Source organism: Apus apus, chromosome 2 (assembly GCF_020740795.1).
Source record: "Apus apus isolate bApuApu2 chromosome 2, bApuApu2.pri.cur, whole genome shotgun sequence".
Lineage (NCBI taxonomy): Eukaryota > Metazoa > Chordata > Aves > Apodiformes > Apodidae > Apus > Apus apus.
In genome coordinates this window covers 65,792,575-65,808,387 of record NC_067283.1, presented here as the reverse complement: position 1 = coordinate 65,808,387, position 15,813 = coordinate 65,792,575, and the positions used below count along the sequence as shown (strand labels likewise).

General features: G+C 42.3%; 1 protein-coding gene across 6 annotated transcripts in view; it reads left to right on the top strand.

Annotated features, from left to right (window-relative positions):
- Positions 1 to 229: 229 nt before the first annotated feature.
- NUP153 (nucleoporin 153) overlaps positions 230 to 15,813 on the top strand; it is a 48,789-nt gene continuing 33,205 nt past the window's right edge. For all 6 annotated transcript variants that reach the window (XM_051609389.1, XM_051609391.1, XM_051609390.1 and 3 more), the window contains exon 1: positions 230 to 426. In XM_051609389.1, the coding sequence (XP_051465349.1) occupies positions 334 to 426 (93 nt within the window). In that variant the 5' untranslated portion in view covers positions 230 to 333. The remainder of the gene's footprint in view (positions 427 to 15,813) is intronic.

Genomic DNA, 15,813 nt, shown 5'->3' with positions numbered 1-15,813 from the left:
GAGAGAGGGAGGGAGGAGGGGAGGGGAAGCGGGAGCGCGCGCGCGCCCCCCCCCCGCAGGAGAAGGCGCGCGCGCGCGCGGCAGGGAGGGGAGGGGCAGGCCGCGGAGCCCCCGCGCCAAGGCCGCGCGGCGCGTGGCGGGCGGGGAGGCCGGGCCGGGGCGCGTCCCGTCCCGTCCCGGTGGCGGCGGTGACAGCGCGGGCGGGGAGCGCAGCGCAGCGCAGCGCGGGAGGGACGGACGGACGGAGCGCGGCCGCACGGGGCGGCGGGAGCCGGGCCCGGCGCGGGAGCCGGGGCAGCGGTGTGGGGGGCGGCAGAGGGGCCGGATCCCATCATGGCCTCGGGCGGCGGCGGCGGCGGCGGGAAGATCCGCACCCGGCGGTACCACCTGGGCGCCGCGAAGCCTCCCTACAGCAGGAGCAAGCAGGTGAGGCGCGGCGGGCGCGGCGGGCGGGGGGAGGCCCCTTCTCCCTGCCCTGGCCTCCCCCCGGGCGGCCGCTGGGCAGCGGGAGGCGGCCCCGTGCGGCGGAGCCGCTCCTTCCCCCTCCCCCCTCCCACGTGCCGGGATCTGGGCCGGGGTTTCCCGGCGGAGCGGCTCGGGAGGGGCGGGGAAGGGTTTCCCGCCGGGGCCGCGGGGATTGTGGGATTTCCGGGCGCTCGCCCCGCTCCGGCTCAGCCGGCAGCCTCGGCCTGCGGGGGGGGATCCTGCCTTCTTGTTGTCGGCCGGGGGATGCCCCCGCTCGGCCCTGAGGGGAGGCGGCGGCTGGGAAGGGAGGGATGTCCCTTCCCTGGCGGTGTGCTTGGGGTGGGCTGGCTCTCCCCTCCGCGGGGTGAGCGTTTTGTCTCCGGGCTGTCCCACCCCGCAGCGGATCCCGCAGGGGACAGTCTGGGCTTGCTGCCTGAGCCCCCCTGGCTAAACTGGTGGCTGGGTGACCAGGTGTAGTTACTCTTCAGATTCGAGTGCATCCCTTCTGATACTTGCCTTTCTTGACAGGTTTCGAATTGCAAGTGAGCTAGGGAGGGTGCTGTGTGGTTGGGCACCTCTGATCCTTCTTGTGTAGGATGCTGCGTGCAGAACCCTCAGGTCTGCGTCTGGTGGTTTCCTCCGTCTCTTGCCTGTGCCGAAATGTGCTGATGCAGTGCAAGTGAAATGCAGTTAATGAGGCGGTTTTTTCTCCTTTCTGTTCTAGGCTAGAGTAGATTGATAACAACAACAAGAAAATAAAACAGGTTGTAAATGGCAGCGCTAAAGCCCAGTGCCATTTGGAGTGGCTGGAGGGAAAGGAGCAGAGATCTTTCCCAGTTCCTGTTTGCTAAGAAATTCCAAGATGCCCGGAGTCGGTGCTCTGGAAGTGCCTTCCACGTGTATTTATGAACCTGAGGTTGACTGTTCAGCCGAGACCATTATGTTATTAAATCTACAACAGGAGTTAGGGGATTGAATATTACATGCAAAATTGAGGGAGTGTTATGCACGAATTGTTGCTCAGTTGGTTTTTATTGCTTGGGAAGTATTGGACTCAGTCTTTTAGATAGTACACTGATCCAGCAGCATCGTCCTTGTAAAGCTAGCATGGTGAGGCTTCGTACGAAGGATCACTGCACTTGGAGAGCAAATGTTGAAAGCTCTCACGTGAACGATAGAATAAGGTTGAAATGACCATGTTTCTCGTGTTGATACTGTGTACGTAACTGAAACTGTACACATGGATTTAAAATAATTAGCGTAGATGGTTTTGTGACTCTTCTATTGTCTCTTATCTCTGTGTGTTTTCCAGTTGGTTTATTTAAACAATGTGCTAAAGCAAATAGATGCTTGGGGATATATGTGGAATTCTGCCCAGAGAATGGATGCTGGAAATCTAGTATATGGATCAAATTAACAGTAATATATTGGGTAAAAAAAAAGTTAGTGATTAAATAAATAGACAAATTGATGGATGTCAGATATGCATTTGTTATAATGGATAGCTTTTTAACTCTATGCAGTTCACTAATTTGCATTACATGAAAAGGTGGGTTCTGGGTAGATAGCTAACTTAAATTGGAATTCATACAATCATATAATGGTTTGGCTTGGAAGGGACCTTAAATATAATCTAGTTTCACCCTCCTTTCATGGGCAGGGACACCTCTCCAGACCATGTTGCCCAAAGCCCCCATCCAAGCTGGCCTTGAATTAGTTGACAAGTGTTTCTGTTTTCAGAAGTATTCTGTGGTTTAATTGTCTCTCAGTAAGGAATTTGGAAAGACATGAAAGTGCTCAGTGCCATCTTGACATGAGGTTATACCTTTAATTCTGATCCCCTTCACCCTTCATCAGGTTCATAGAAATACTTCAGTAGAACTGTTCTAGATGTTTGCAGTCAAAACTGAAGTCCTGAAAACCCTCAGTCTCTTTATCATCAAGCTCTGAAGGTGCCTAAACCCTGTAAGCAGTATAGCTAATAGCATTAAAGTTCTTAGGATATCTGAACTTGTATCCACCTGTGTGAGAGATGATGAGCATGATGCCTGGCTCATGATTGATTTCTGGATGTTGTTATTTTGCCATAGTCTCCTGGGGAGTTCAGTCAGGTGAGAATTCTCCGATCACGCCCAGCATGTGCTTACAGAGTCAGTCTTCTGTAAAGTACAGCGACAGCTTTGGAAGACAGTTGGAAGAGAAGGTGCTGCTGCTTTTTAAGGACTGTTAGCTAAAGCATTTATTCAGAATGCGGTAGACCCTGCTTCAGATTCCTTTTTTTGCCTGGAGTGATCAACCTACGTCTCTTCCACTTTCCTGGCGAATATCCCAGTTGCCAAGCTGTGTGTTGTCTTCAGTTCTCCTGGCTGAATCTGTGTTACTATCCAGAAAAAGAAGGCATGATTCACTGAGCCAGAAAGAGGGTGTATAAGAAGATGTTGCCCTCAAAAACTGGAGGCAGGCAGACTGATCCTTGATTTCAGAAGCTAATAGCTTTATGTTAGATGTTCCTTGGAGCAAACACACAAAGCCTAATATTTCCTGCCCTTTTCTCCCCTAGTGCCTGATCATTAAATTTTAGAGCCATGCTTCATTATGTTTGTGCACGTGTTTTGTTGCGGGTTTTTTTGTGTATTTTATTTTGGTTTTGTGTTGCTTGTTTTTCAAATCTAGAACCTTTTTTTTTAAAACCAGCTTCAAATAGGAGAGGTGAGCAGACACAGTCTGGAAGATAAGACTGACTTGCAGGTTGAGTATTCTGGAAGGGAGATGTGGGTACAGATTTTCCCACCAGTGAAGGGATGAACTAAACCATAGTGTTTTCCCTTCTGAGCTACCATCCTGTCTTATAAAAAGTGCACTTTCAGCAGCTATATGATGAAACAAAAAGTAGCAGCAGTGCTGAGTAACGCTGGTATAGACTTGCTCACTGTGAAAGTTGGTGGGCAGGAATTGTCAGAAAGAAAAGAGCCTTTTTATTTCTATGTTGGGTGTTCTGGAAGAACTGAGGAGTGCCTCCCCACTGACTGTGCTTCCCTAGTGGCTGAATGTTGACAGCCCCGTGCTGAATGTGTTGACTTTAGATTACACCATGCTTAGCACACTACCTGTTTACTCAGTCCTCTCACGCTGAAATATCCAGCCTCCTTCTGCACCGTGCAAGGAGCTTAGGCACTTGGGTTAAAATTACAGCTTCTTTAAGAGTTAAGCACATGTAAGTGAGGAAGCTGTTGTGTCCAACATCTGGGTTTGTCCTTAGTCATTTAGGTAGAATGATGACTGGAAATACTAGTGCGGATGTGTTAATAGGATGTTTACATTGCTGACTTACTAAACAGTTGCCCACATAGTATCTCTGTTCCTATTGCTAATTTTATGTTTAGTCTTGAGCTTCTGTTTGAGCGTGCATGCTGATTTTCCCTGGAATAATTCTGTTCTCACCCAGGTGACATAGAGATTTCAAGGATTCTAAATGTCAGTTGTAGGGGAAATGACTAAAATAACTTTTTTGTTTGTTTTCTATTTAACAATTAACAATTCAAATTAAAGTGTCAGAGAAGTTTGTCTCTCCTTGGCGTTTAAACTCATACAAGCAGATTTAAGCATAAGAAGAAACTTCTACTGGAGAGCAATATGCTTTTGTCTTTTTCTTACGTGTGTACGTGCCAGTGCATATTTATAATGTAGATGTCCTACAGTGATATACAAGAAAACAGACCAAAAATATTTTCCTTGATTAACCCAGCATAAGTTTCTGCATGTTTGTAGTTAGTCTTGTGCTTATATAGTTAAAATATTACCTGAAATAGGGTACCAAAAGGCTGTTGAAAGGCACGTTTGCTGGTGCTGGTCATGAAAGCCCATCTGGATTGGTGAGTTTCACAAAGTCACTTGAGACATCGTGTAAGATTCTTCTCAGACAGGATAGCTGCAGGATTGGTAACTTAAAATATATACAGCAATGCCTAACTCATTTCATGATCACCTGCTGCTGTCTTGAATGTAGGCCAATTGTAAACTGTTGCTTGATGAACACATGGGGTTTTCCCGGTGAGCAGAGACTGCAGGCAGCAGGCATAAGGAGTCTTTGTAAACCCCTAGGTTAATTTTGGGGAGGAGATTTTGAATCCCATGTTAAAGAGTATCATATTGAGTAATGTAAGCTAGGTATGATTCATAAACCTGAAGCAGGAAAATATTAATTTAAAAAAATTTCTTTATTAAGGATGTCCATAGGGGACCTTCACATGTATAATTACATTGAGTCCTATCAATGGGCTTGCACCTTGAAGCCTGCTTAGGTGGTGTATTTATGTTTGTATGCATCTCTGCTAGTTTTGGTTTAGTAGTAAGATTATCACATACAGATTTGAAGAAATGTTTAATATGTATTTAAAGATGTGTTTTAAAAGAATGGGATAGTAGCTAACATCAGAGAATTTGTCACTGTCCCAGCAATATCAGGTTGCATTAGCAAAGCATATGCTTAAATGTGGTACTTGGCTTTCTACTGCTACTGTAAACAAAGAAGTATCCCAGTTGGGAAGAACTTTTTTTAAACTGAGAAAGGGACATTTTTCTATCGTTAGGCTAACAATACTGTCAGTGGTGGAACAAATTGTCAATTGTGATTGCTATAGCATTTTATTAACATTTTGGGTTTTGTCTTTCCAAGTGTTGTCATGACAGCCTCAGAGGCAGTGAGGTATTGGAGAAAAACAGTATTAGTGAGTGGTATCTTAGGAGAAGAAAAAAGCAGATGAAATAATTGACTGTGTTAGCTGGGACACTGCAAATTGCCTTTGGTTGCTGGCAGCACATCACTTCCTCTGAGTTATTTATTCCTCCAGTTAGTAATTAGAACCAGTTCTTGCTCCCCTGTGAAGACTGAGCTGCTGCTGATTCTAAGGACTGCAAGTAGGCAGAGTTCAAAATCTATTTTGCTTGCCTAAAAAAGTTTGAGCAGAGCCATTTCAGATTGGTGCAGATCTGGGCTACCATAGCATCGTGTAACATTCATAACACGGTGGGATGACTGGCTCAGTGGACATGGGGCAGGCAGTGGATGCTGCTTAGCTGGACTTTAGCAAGGCCTTTAGTATGGTCTCCAGTGTTACCTCTGTAGCTCAACTGGTGAATTACAGACTCATCAGATGGACTGTAAAGTGGCTAGAAAGTTAGCAGGACCATTGACCTCGAAGGGTTATGATCAGCAGTACAAAGTACCAGTGGCAGCCAGTTGCTAACAGAGCCTCTCAGGGATTGATATGGAGGCTGATACTGTTAAATGCCTTTATTAACAACCTGGGATGAAGGAAAGGCATGCATCCTCAACAGGCTCCCAGATTCTACCAAGCCTGGGAGAATGTCAGCCCCATCATACATTGAGGGTTTTCTTCTGAAATGGGCTGTTAGGAGGCAAGTGCTGAGTCCATCTGGGACAAAACAAGCCCATGTACCTGCTGGACAGCAAGTTGAACCTGAGTCGGCAGCGTGCCCTTGAAGTGAAGGTGGCCACCAAAATTATCAGAGGGTTGAGACACATGACTGAGAGAGCTGGTTATGTTCAGCTTAAGAAGGGCAAATACCTAATAAGTATAGAGAAGATGGAGCAAGGCTTTTCCAGGAGGTTCATAGAAATAGGAAAAGAGACAATGGACTCCAGTTGCAAAAATGGAAATTCAGATTTCATATTAGGAAAGATACTTGAACTGTGAGGATAGCCAACATGTTGGAAGAACTGCCCATTGAGGCCTCCATTCCTGGAGATGCTCAAAGCTCAGGTAGACACAGCTGTGGGCAACCTGCCATTCTTGGCTCTTCTCTGAACAGGAGGTTGAAGTAGGTGGCCTCTGGATGCCGTACAGCTTCTCAGTGTTTGCAGTTCTGTCAGTGCTGCTGTTGGACGACAGAGCATGCACTCTGTGGTTTCAGCGTGAAGGTCAACATTACTCTAGGTTGGTAATCCTTTTGTTGGTCCATCCCCTAATTCTGTCTTCAGGGCTGTGCTGCTTTTTGAGGGAAGAAATAATGCCTCCACTCCATCTTTCTCTTGCGTTTTATATAGAGTAAATTGCAAGGTTGCCCTCAAAAAGAATAGCTAAGATGTTTTTCTCTAGGGTTGTTTTTTGCCAGATTTATAAATGTCTGTTTTTTTAGTATCATGTCATACGCTTTTCCATTTTTTGCTGTTAAATTGCAAAAACTCTGGATATTTTGGTGTCTTTTTAGTGTTCTGTGTAATCAATCCAGGGTTTGTTGTGTAGCTATTATGCATCTACAGTATCTTGAATAGTGCTATCTATATGGTCATGAAAGAAGGGGAAGGAAATGTTCCTCAGTATATGCTTCTTGGTATGTACTACTAAGATCATATAATGAAAATTCTCTGCTTTTTTTGAAAGTGTAAGTCCTGAGTGCTGAAGAATTAAGTGCCCACAATATTTTTTAAATGAAGAATTCTAGTCATTAGGCAGAATTTTTTATCACTTTTTAGGGTATTAAATTACTTATCTATGCTGTTTCATGAACGACAGCCCTAAATTTGGACATTTTTCATATTTTTCTTTGTATGGATCTCATGCCAGGTATCTTCCCTTCTTGCCACTGCATTCCATATTTTATTTTTCAATATATTTTTCATATTTTATTTTTCAAGTGCTGCTTGAAAGTCTTGACTTGCTTTCTCCTTATACCTAAACAGGCCTTATCTGCCTGTTAAAACTAATTGAATTTAAATACACCTAAAAAATTTAAAGACACCTTTTAAACTAAATAGATGTTAATTTTACTTGAGCAGCTTGAAGGCAGTGCTATTCACAGCTGTTTATCACCACCTCATATGGGAGATATTTCTACCCCTGTGTTGGTGGAAGGGACAGACTTAAGTACTCTCCAAAGCCCTTAAAGGCCAGTCAGTTGGACCATCTTAAAATTGAGTGAAGGCAAGTGAGAACTAGCTTGCTTGTCTTTGCCTGAAGCATAAGTAGCTTTGCAGTTTGCTGATACAGTATTTGTCATTGTGGTTTTCTAGATTACTCTACAAAAATACTAATTAAAATATCTTCTCGTAATGATGAGATTTACTTTTGTTCGTGTTGGAGAGTTTACATATACATTCCCCTTCTTTTGACAATAAAAGACTTCAGGTGTTTTTTTTCCCCTTGGTCTAGGGAATGCAACAACTAAAGCTTTAATATTGGGGCAGCAGTACCAATATTTTTGAGGAAGGAAGTTTCCTTTGAGTTTCTGTAACTCATCTCATAATTGCATATTTCATTTAATTACACTGTCTTTGTGTTTGACATGGTTGTGACTGCCAAGCTTTTTAAAGTAAGCATATGTTCACCTTTGCATTCACCTTTGCTGGGAAGAAATGTGCCTGCCAACATGTGAACACCAGCATGCTCCCAAGTCCTACAGTTGCAGTTTTTGCTCATGTTAGTTGGTGAATGCCTGTGCCAGTAGAAAATTTTCTTGCTTCTCGCTTAGGTTGTTTATTGTTACTTTCATAGCCCTGCTGTTGGAGAGAGTTGTGTGAGGGTGCTGGAAAGCTGGCTGACTTTGCTTTTAGTTATGGTTGTAATTTGAATCAGACTCTTTTTGAAGCAGATGAGTTTCATGATTCCTTCCCTTATAAAAGCTCAAGGTCTGGTGACCTCCAAGACTAAAGTAAACCAAGGGAAGATGTAAATTGTTCAACTGATGGGTTTGTTTTGAGACTGTATTACTAGTCTAGTAAGGCCCTGGAATGTATAACAAAATACTAAATTGGTGATGAAGAACTACACCAGTATGTTCAAACCTGTAATATAATTGCATTTGTAGTTTTAAGTCATCCTGAGCTAAGCAGTTGTAAACAAGGTTTAAACTGGTTTAAATGAAGCTGTATTAGAGAATTTCTGTGGTGCAACTAGATACATGTTAAATTTAGCTATAACAGAGCACCTGCTTTCATTTCAGCCCCTAGTGTTTGTTACTAAACTTACTTTACAAGTTGTAGAGTATATACAGATATGTGGGTGCCATTACCTTCAATCACTAAAAAAGTAGTCTCTGTGTGCGATGGCAGGTTTTTCTGTTACTAGTAAGAGAACAGTGTTGGGAGATACTTGTTATGTATTTGTGAGAAGCTGTTGGTTCTGTCAATTAAACTGTGATGAAAGACACTACTGCCCTTTATGACTGAAGGTTACTGCCCTGCAGCTGAGGTGACCCTACCTTGGCTTTACAGTTTCAGAATACTACCTTAAATTTTGAAAGAATATATCAGTAATTGCTGCTGCAGCTAAAGCAGCTGTGCCCGAGAGTCAGCGTTTTAAGTTTCTCCTAGGCACAAATTCTTGCATTTTAAAATTATTCAGGAAGTGTATGCAGATGAAATATGTCCTTTTTAAAGTAATTGCAGGTTCTGCTGGTTTAGATGAATGATGAGGTTTAACTTCTATATCATAGAATACATGCTAGATAATGTCTATGTATAACACTTAAAAGGTAGTAAGGCTCTAAGTTTTGGTAAAATATCAATCAGATGATCCCAGAGAATAACTACAGATGTTTCTTGGCTTACTTCATTTTAACATGTGTTCAAGTTTGTGAATAAGATAACATACTGAATGTGCAACAGGATTGACATACTACAAAGCAAAACCAGTAGCATGTTATATTGTCATCTCAGTTTGTGGATCAGCGTAGAGAGAAAAGATTTCAGAGGGAGTTTGAGAGTACTTTGCTCTCTTTTGCTAACGTCACAATTAATTTAAAAATCAAATTCCATTTTTCTTGTTTGAAGATTTTGATCACTCCAAGGTAGCAGGAATGAAATTTTGTAGCAATAAGTACTTTATTTTGTGAAATACCCTTTAAGTTACTTACAAAGTGTTGTCTGCACTAGAGAGCATGAGACACGGGGATGGACCATCGGCAAGCTGTCTGTTGCCCCTGAATGGCATTTAACCATTGCTTCAGGAGTTGTTGCAGCTGTCTGCCCTTCCTTGTATTTTGCATATATAAGGTGTCCTCACTGCTATGTATTGTAGATGATAATACCAAGTTTGTGAGTGCTTTTAGGCAAAGTGGCACCAAAAATGTTGAGTTCATTACTGGGAGTGTAGTGTATTAAAGGAGGTAGCATGGAGTATAATACATTGAAAGCTTTTGTATGCATAAACTTCTTATTTACTGTAAATGCAGGAAGGGAGTGCCATTTCTTCTATCAGTTATCCTTGGTGATGTTGAAATACTGTAATGGATTTGGTCTTACTGTATAGAGAATACCTATAAATAATGCCTAAATGGTTTATTTAAATCCTAAATACAAAATACATGTCATCATCCTTTGCTAAATCTGATAACTTGTATGAATGGCTTTGTAATGATCATCTGGTGCCATGGGAAATGTATTTCTTGATCATTCTAATTTTGAAAACTTTAAACTTGTCCATGTCATTATAACAGTTTGTTATCCTGATGTCATGTTGTTTCAGCTGTTACTAAGTAAAAATAATCAGTTTAGACTATAGAGTTCCCTTACAGAGAAAGAGTCTGAGCAGCATTTCATTTAATGTAATTCTCCATACTCTCTGTGTAACTTAGCTGCAGGCACACTGTATAAGTGCATCAGTCTCTCAGTAAAAAAATATTAACTGTATTTAGAGTCCCTTTTTAGGTTAAGAATTATGTCTAAAACTGCTTGCAAAGGTGTGAGTGGAAATTGTCTCCTTAATATTAAATTATTTTTTATGCTGATTCCTCTATCTAAATGTAGCTGAGTGTAGGCTCAGTGATTTACAGTGCCCATTGCTGATCACTGCTGAGCATTAATATCTTGTTGTTTAATATCTTCATTAGCAATATTGACAGTGGCATTGAGAGCACCCTCAGCAAGTTTGCTGATGACATCAAGCTGGGTGGTGCAGTTGATATGTCCGAGGGACAGGAGGCCATCCAGAGGGACCTGGACAAGCTGGAGAAGTGGGCCCAGGTGAACCTCATGAGGTTCAACAAGGCTGAGTGCAGGGTCCTGCACCTGGGCCAGGGCAACCAGAGCTATCCATACAGGCTGGGGGAAGACATGCTAGAGAGCTGCCCTGTGGAAAAAGACCTGGGGGTACTAGTGGATAAAAATCTGGACATGAGCCACCAATGTGCAGTTGCAGCCCAGAAGGCCAACTGCATCATGGGCTGCATGCATCAAATGAAGCCTGGCCAGCAGATGGAGAGAGGTGGTTCTGCCCTTCTACCCTGCTCTGGTGAGATCTCACCTGGAGTACAGCATCAAGTTCTGGAGCCCCCAACACAAAAAGGACATGGACCTGTTGGAGCATGTCCAGAGGAGGGCAATGAAAATGATCCGAGGGCTGGAGCACCTCTCTTGTGAAGACAGGCTGAGGGAGCTGGGGTTGTTCAGCCTGAAGAAGAGAAGACTCTGGGGGGACCTGATAGCAACCTTCCCATACCTGAAAGGAGCCTATAAGAAGGCTGGGGAAGACCTGTTCACAAGGGTATACAATGATAGGACAAGGGGTAATTGTTTCAAGCTAGAGAAGGGTAGATTTAGGTTGGAAATGAGGAAAAAGTCCTTTACTAGGAGGATGGTGGATCACTGGAACGGGTTGCCTAGAGGTGGTGGGGGGCCCATCCTGGGAGACATTCAGGGTCAGGCTTGATGGAGCTCTGAGCAGTCTGTTCTAGTGTGAGATGTCCCTGCTTATTGTAGGGGGGTTGGACTAGATGACCTTTAGAGGTCCCTTCCAACCCAAGACATTCTATGATTCTATGATTAACTAGAGCCTAAGGTAGTGCTTCCTAAAATGAAGAAAGGAGCCTTGTACTTAGTGCTCTCTTTAGCAATGTCACTGAGTCTGCTAAAGGTGTGGACAAAACTTGAGACAAAACCAATGACATTCCTGTAACATATTGTTCATATTAAGTAATAACTTTTATTGTCTTTTTTCCTAAATGAAATATCAAGCTTTGCTGTCCTATATCCAAATTGAAACCACTCCCTAAATAGCAAAAGCAGAGTTGATTTAAGCCAGTCTATGCTGCTGCAAGAGGAAATCTTGTTGTGTTTCCATTCTATTCCTGCTTTTTTATCAGCACCATGCAGGCACCTGGTGAGCTGGACCAGCAACCTGATGCCCCTGAGGGGTAGTCGATCCTCTCCGTCATAGTCTATAGATGAATTTTTCGCTGGATCTGCTTGGTAGAGCCCTGATACAGTTTGTTACTTGGCTGTGTGTATGTGCTAGCAGCAGCAGCAGGGAAGGATGAGATGAGGGGGACAATCTGTTTAATGGCAGTATGGACACAGGATGGTTAAAATAAGGGAGTTTTGTTTCTCCTTCCTCTAGTCCTGACTGTCCTGAGGTCTTGCTCCCTTCCTTGGGCCAGTTCTGGAGCACTGAGCCAGTTGAACTCATTAGTCCAGCAGAGAAATGTGTACTTCTTGCCAGATTAATGAATTCACATAATATTCACATAATACCCTGCTATTCGCCAGAGCTGGCATGAGGTGACTATGGGGGATGGAGAGAGTACAAAAATTCCTTTTTGATGGTTGGAAGTTATCTTGATCTACTTTGTCTTAGTGAACTTGACTTTTAAGTGCAGGTTTTATTTTTGAGGATTTACTGATTTATATGTTTTAATAACTTAAACCTTGAAATGGGAAGCAAAGAGGCCTGAAAGTAAAAACTCAATGCTTCTCAGAGGTGCCCATATAGTCAAGTAGAAATTAACTCATCAGGTTTTTTTTTACATCTCTGACAAATTCATTTTAGTATATGACCTGTGTTGTATAGTGAGATTTACTTAAGTTTGTCAGACTGAAGTCAACTCAGTTACAAAAATAGGTGTTTTCCAGTAGTGTGTCATTGCTGAGTACTTCTGCCAGCACTTTTCCCCCTCTGTGCTATGGGAAAGACCCCTTACGAACTGGGAAGACTGTCCTATTTGGTAAATATTTTTGGCCAAGAAATAGCCTGTTTTTAAGTTTGGAAGTCAAACTGCAACTGTAACCTACTTTCTTTTTTTACATAAATTCTTTGAAGAAATGGTGTGTTAAAGTAGTAAACTACAGCAGCTGTTTGTTTACTGGTTAGTATCTTCTGCTTAGAGTTGCATCTCCAGGCAATATGCTTTGAGTAACTGCAGCTGTAGTGACTGTTGCTGTGACGTTTGTATACATAGATATATCTGTAAGAGCTGAAGACACTTAGGATGATGCACAGAATTTGTAAAGCTGTTGTAAATATCTAATCCTAAGCTACTGGATATTTTAACTAGATTTTTCTTAGAAATTCTGTTCTGCTTTCCTGCTGATATTTTAGGATAAGAATAAAGTGTGAGTGCATTTAGAGATAAGGAGACAACTTGTTGGTACTGACAGCAGCTCTCAAATAGCTGAAATGAGTCAGTTAAGGACTAAAGCACATTCACTGACTAAAATGCTGCTACATGCAGTCAGGATTGTCCCATGACATCTTCTGCCCTTTCACAATACTGAGTTTAGTGCTTTGAAGGCCTGTAGAAATAAGGAGTTAGGAACGTTAAAGCTGTGTGCCAGCACTGCTTCCTCTGCTCCCAACCTGGGGTTGGAACTAGAAGAGTTTTTGTGCAGTAACGTGTTCGGTATTAACTCTAGTGAATGAAGTTGTTCAGGAAGGGACTGGAATATGATAGTAGCACGAGGAGATTGGGATCTGAGTGAGCACTCTACTCAGATTTTGCTGGGGGAATAAGCCTACTAGAATTGTATCGTGCTGTGTCTTACATAATTCACCTCTGAAGATCTGTCTGGATCAATGGGTTGTGTGGTATGCCTGTCACCTTCTGGAAGGATTAATGATGCCTGTGTGGGGAGATAGTAGTGCCAGGGAACCCACGATAATCAAACCAGAGAGCTGGTAGCACAGGAGCAGTAAAGGGAGAGGGCTCTGCTCCTGACAGGGTAAGCTTGTGTTGCTTGTGCAGGGAAAGAGTGTTCAGACACATGCTGAAGTTGAAGAATAAGAAAACGAAAAGTTAGTGTAAGACTAACATGCCAGCTTTAAAGACAGTATAAGCCATGACACTGCTGAAATGTCCTGGCAAGAATATGGAGTGTTATGTTTAAAAGTGTAATTGGTCAGAGGTACCTCAGCTGCCTGACTGGGACAGGAATCCAGCCATGGTTCTTCTTTATGAATTGTCTTTCAATTGTGATGGACAGATAGTGGATGCCATAAGGGCAGTTTCATTTTCTTGATTTTTATTTTTTGTGTGTGACTTATTTTGAGGGGGGAGTTGGGTTTCTATAGTAAGATCTGTGTTTCATGGTGGCTTGTTCATAATAGTTATTTCATAGTGCCTTTAATGAATACTTTCTTTTTGCAGACAGAAAATGGAGGTGTGTTTCCATGTGTTTTGCTTTGTCATGAAGCCAGCAATATTCTGGAGCATAAAAATGTGCTTCTTGTCTTCCACTGTACCTAAGCCAGATGGAGCGGGCTATTAGTACTGCCTATAGTATGGTTGTGCTGAGTGAGTTCCAGCTCTTGAATTGGTTTGGGAAGTTACCTTGTGTTACCTAGTTTACTCTTAAAGTGCTGATGGTGGGGAGAATGCTAGCATGGCTGCCTTATGCAAGCAAGGGTAAAACCAATCTGGTTTTAGATATGGATGGTAAAATGTCATCTTGGTTAATTATTAGTCTAGCTAGATTCTTCAGTTACTCATTTGGATTACTAATGACTGGGTGTTTACTCTTCTGGATGCCTGCAACTTCTTCCATCTTGATTCTCAGGTAGCTTTCAGTTCCAGGAGGATTTCTTCAGCAAGAGGATCATATAGGCCTGTTTTATGGCAAATAATATCTGTTCTCTGATGGAAAAGAGAACTCCAGTAATACTGAACGTAGTAGTGCTTGGCTTTTTGGAAAGGGTATTGCCTTGGATGGAGTTTGTGTCCTGACCATTTGCTCATTTTGGCAAATTTCAAATCCTGTGAGTTCCTGATACGCTTATTGATAGTTAGCAAAAGATTTGCCCTAAAAAAGGTGGTCAGTGTGTAACAGGGAGAGGTGGAAAAAAGGGGCTGGGGTAAAGCAGGGACTGAATCTTTGCTAGTCCTGTGCATTGGACTGTTTGTGAACTCTAGTATTGTGTGCAGTTAGTATTTTTTATTGGAAAGCTGAGGCTTAAGTGTTGATGCAGAACAGCAGCGATATCCTGAGTATGGCATACTTGTGTGCATCTTAGTGTGGCAGTTGTGGTGGATGTGTTGATTATGCTGTATTCTGTCTGTTTTAAACTGTCCCTGGATATTTATTCTGTCCTTGTGCAAGAAGTAGGAGGTTAAATTACAGATTGTTACGAAAGATGTCAAATTGTAAATTAAGATGACTTTCTTTCTGTGAAAGGCTTTTTGTTTTCTACCTTCCCTTCCTCCTCTTTCCCCGCCCCTCTCTTGCCTCCAGATTCAAGGGTGTCCAATTTGTTTGTAACTCCTGTAAGTTGGTGTTTGCATTATTGTGTATGAAGAATTTGAGTAAGTTATATGGGCTGCTTCTTTAATTTGTGTGCAAAAATTTTTAAGAAAGTTGAATACAGCGGAGTTCTTGTTTCAGAATTGTTTACTAAACTGTAACTCCTACATGCTCAAATAATACTCTCAATTTTCTACACCTGAATAATAATTTTGACTAGAAAAATTTTGTTTCCTAAACCTGGAAGGATATCAAAGTAGCTTGCTAGAGCCTTTGGTAGGTGTGTTAGCAACTGATGATGGAGTTAACACAAAAATCTGTTTTAAGTCTTGCTACTTGTCAGTTTCCAAAGTGTTGAAATTGCTGAATTAGCTTTCACCTTTGCTTGCAGAGTATATCAGCTGGTTCTGTGGCTGCAGTCAGGGAAAGAGGGAAGCTCCATGCTGTACACAGTCTGCTGCACTGGGTTGAGATTTGACAGGAAGGTGTGCTGAAATTTTGAGGGCATGATGGGAAATAAGTGACTGCCTAAAACAAGACTGTGAATGAACATTTCTTAAATGTAGAATGTAAGCATTGCAAATAATTGATAATTGTCAAAACAGAAATGGCTTTTATGTGTTCAGTAGTTGCAGAATATTAAGGTTTGGAGATCCAAAATTTTAACATACCATGAAATTAAATTTGATCAAAATGGATCTAATTAACAGTACTGCAGTGAGGCATTTGTTATTCAACTACAGCTGTTTCTTCTGTGATTTTTTTCAGGATATTCTGATTGTTCAGAGCATAACAATGTGTTGTTTTGTTTTGTTTTTTTTTAATACACATTGTTACTGCAGTTCAGGATTAGAAAAAATAGAAGTATTTAAGTTCTCTGA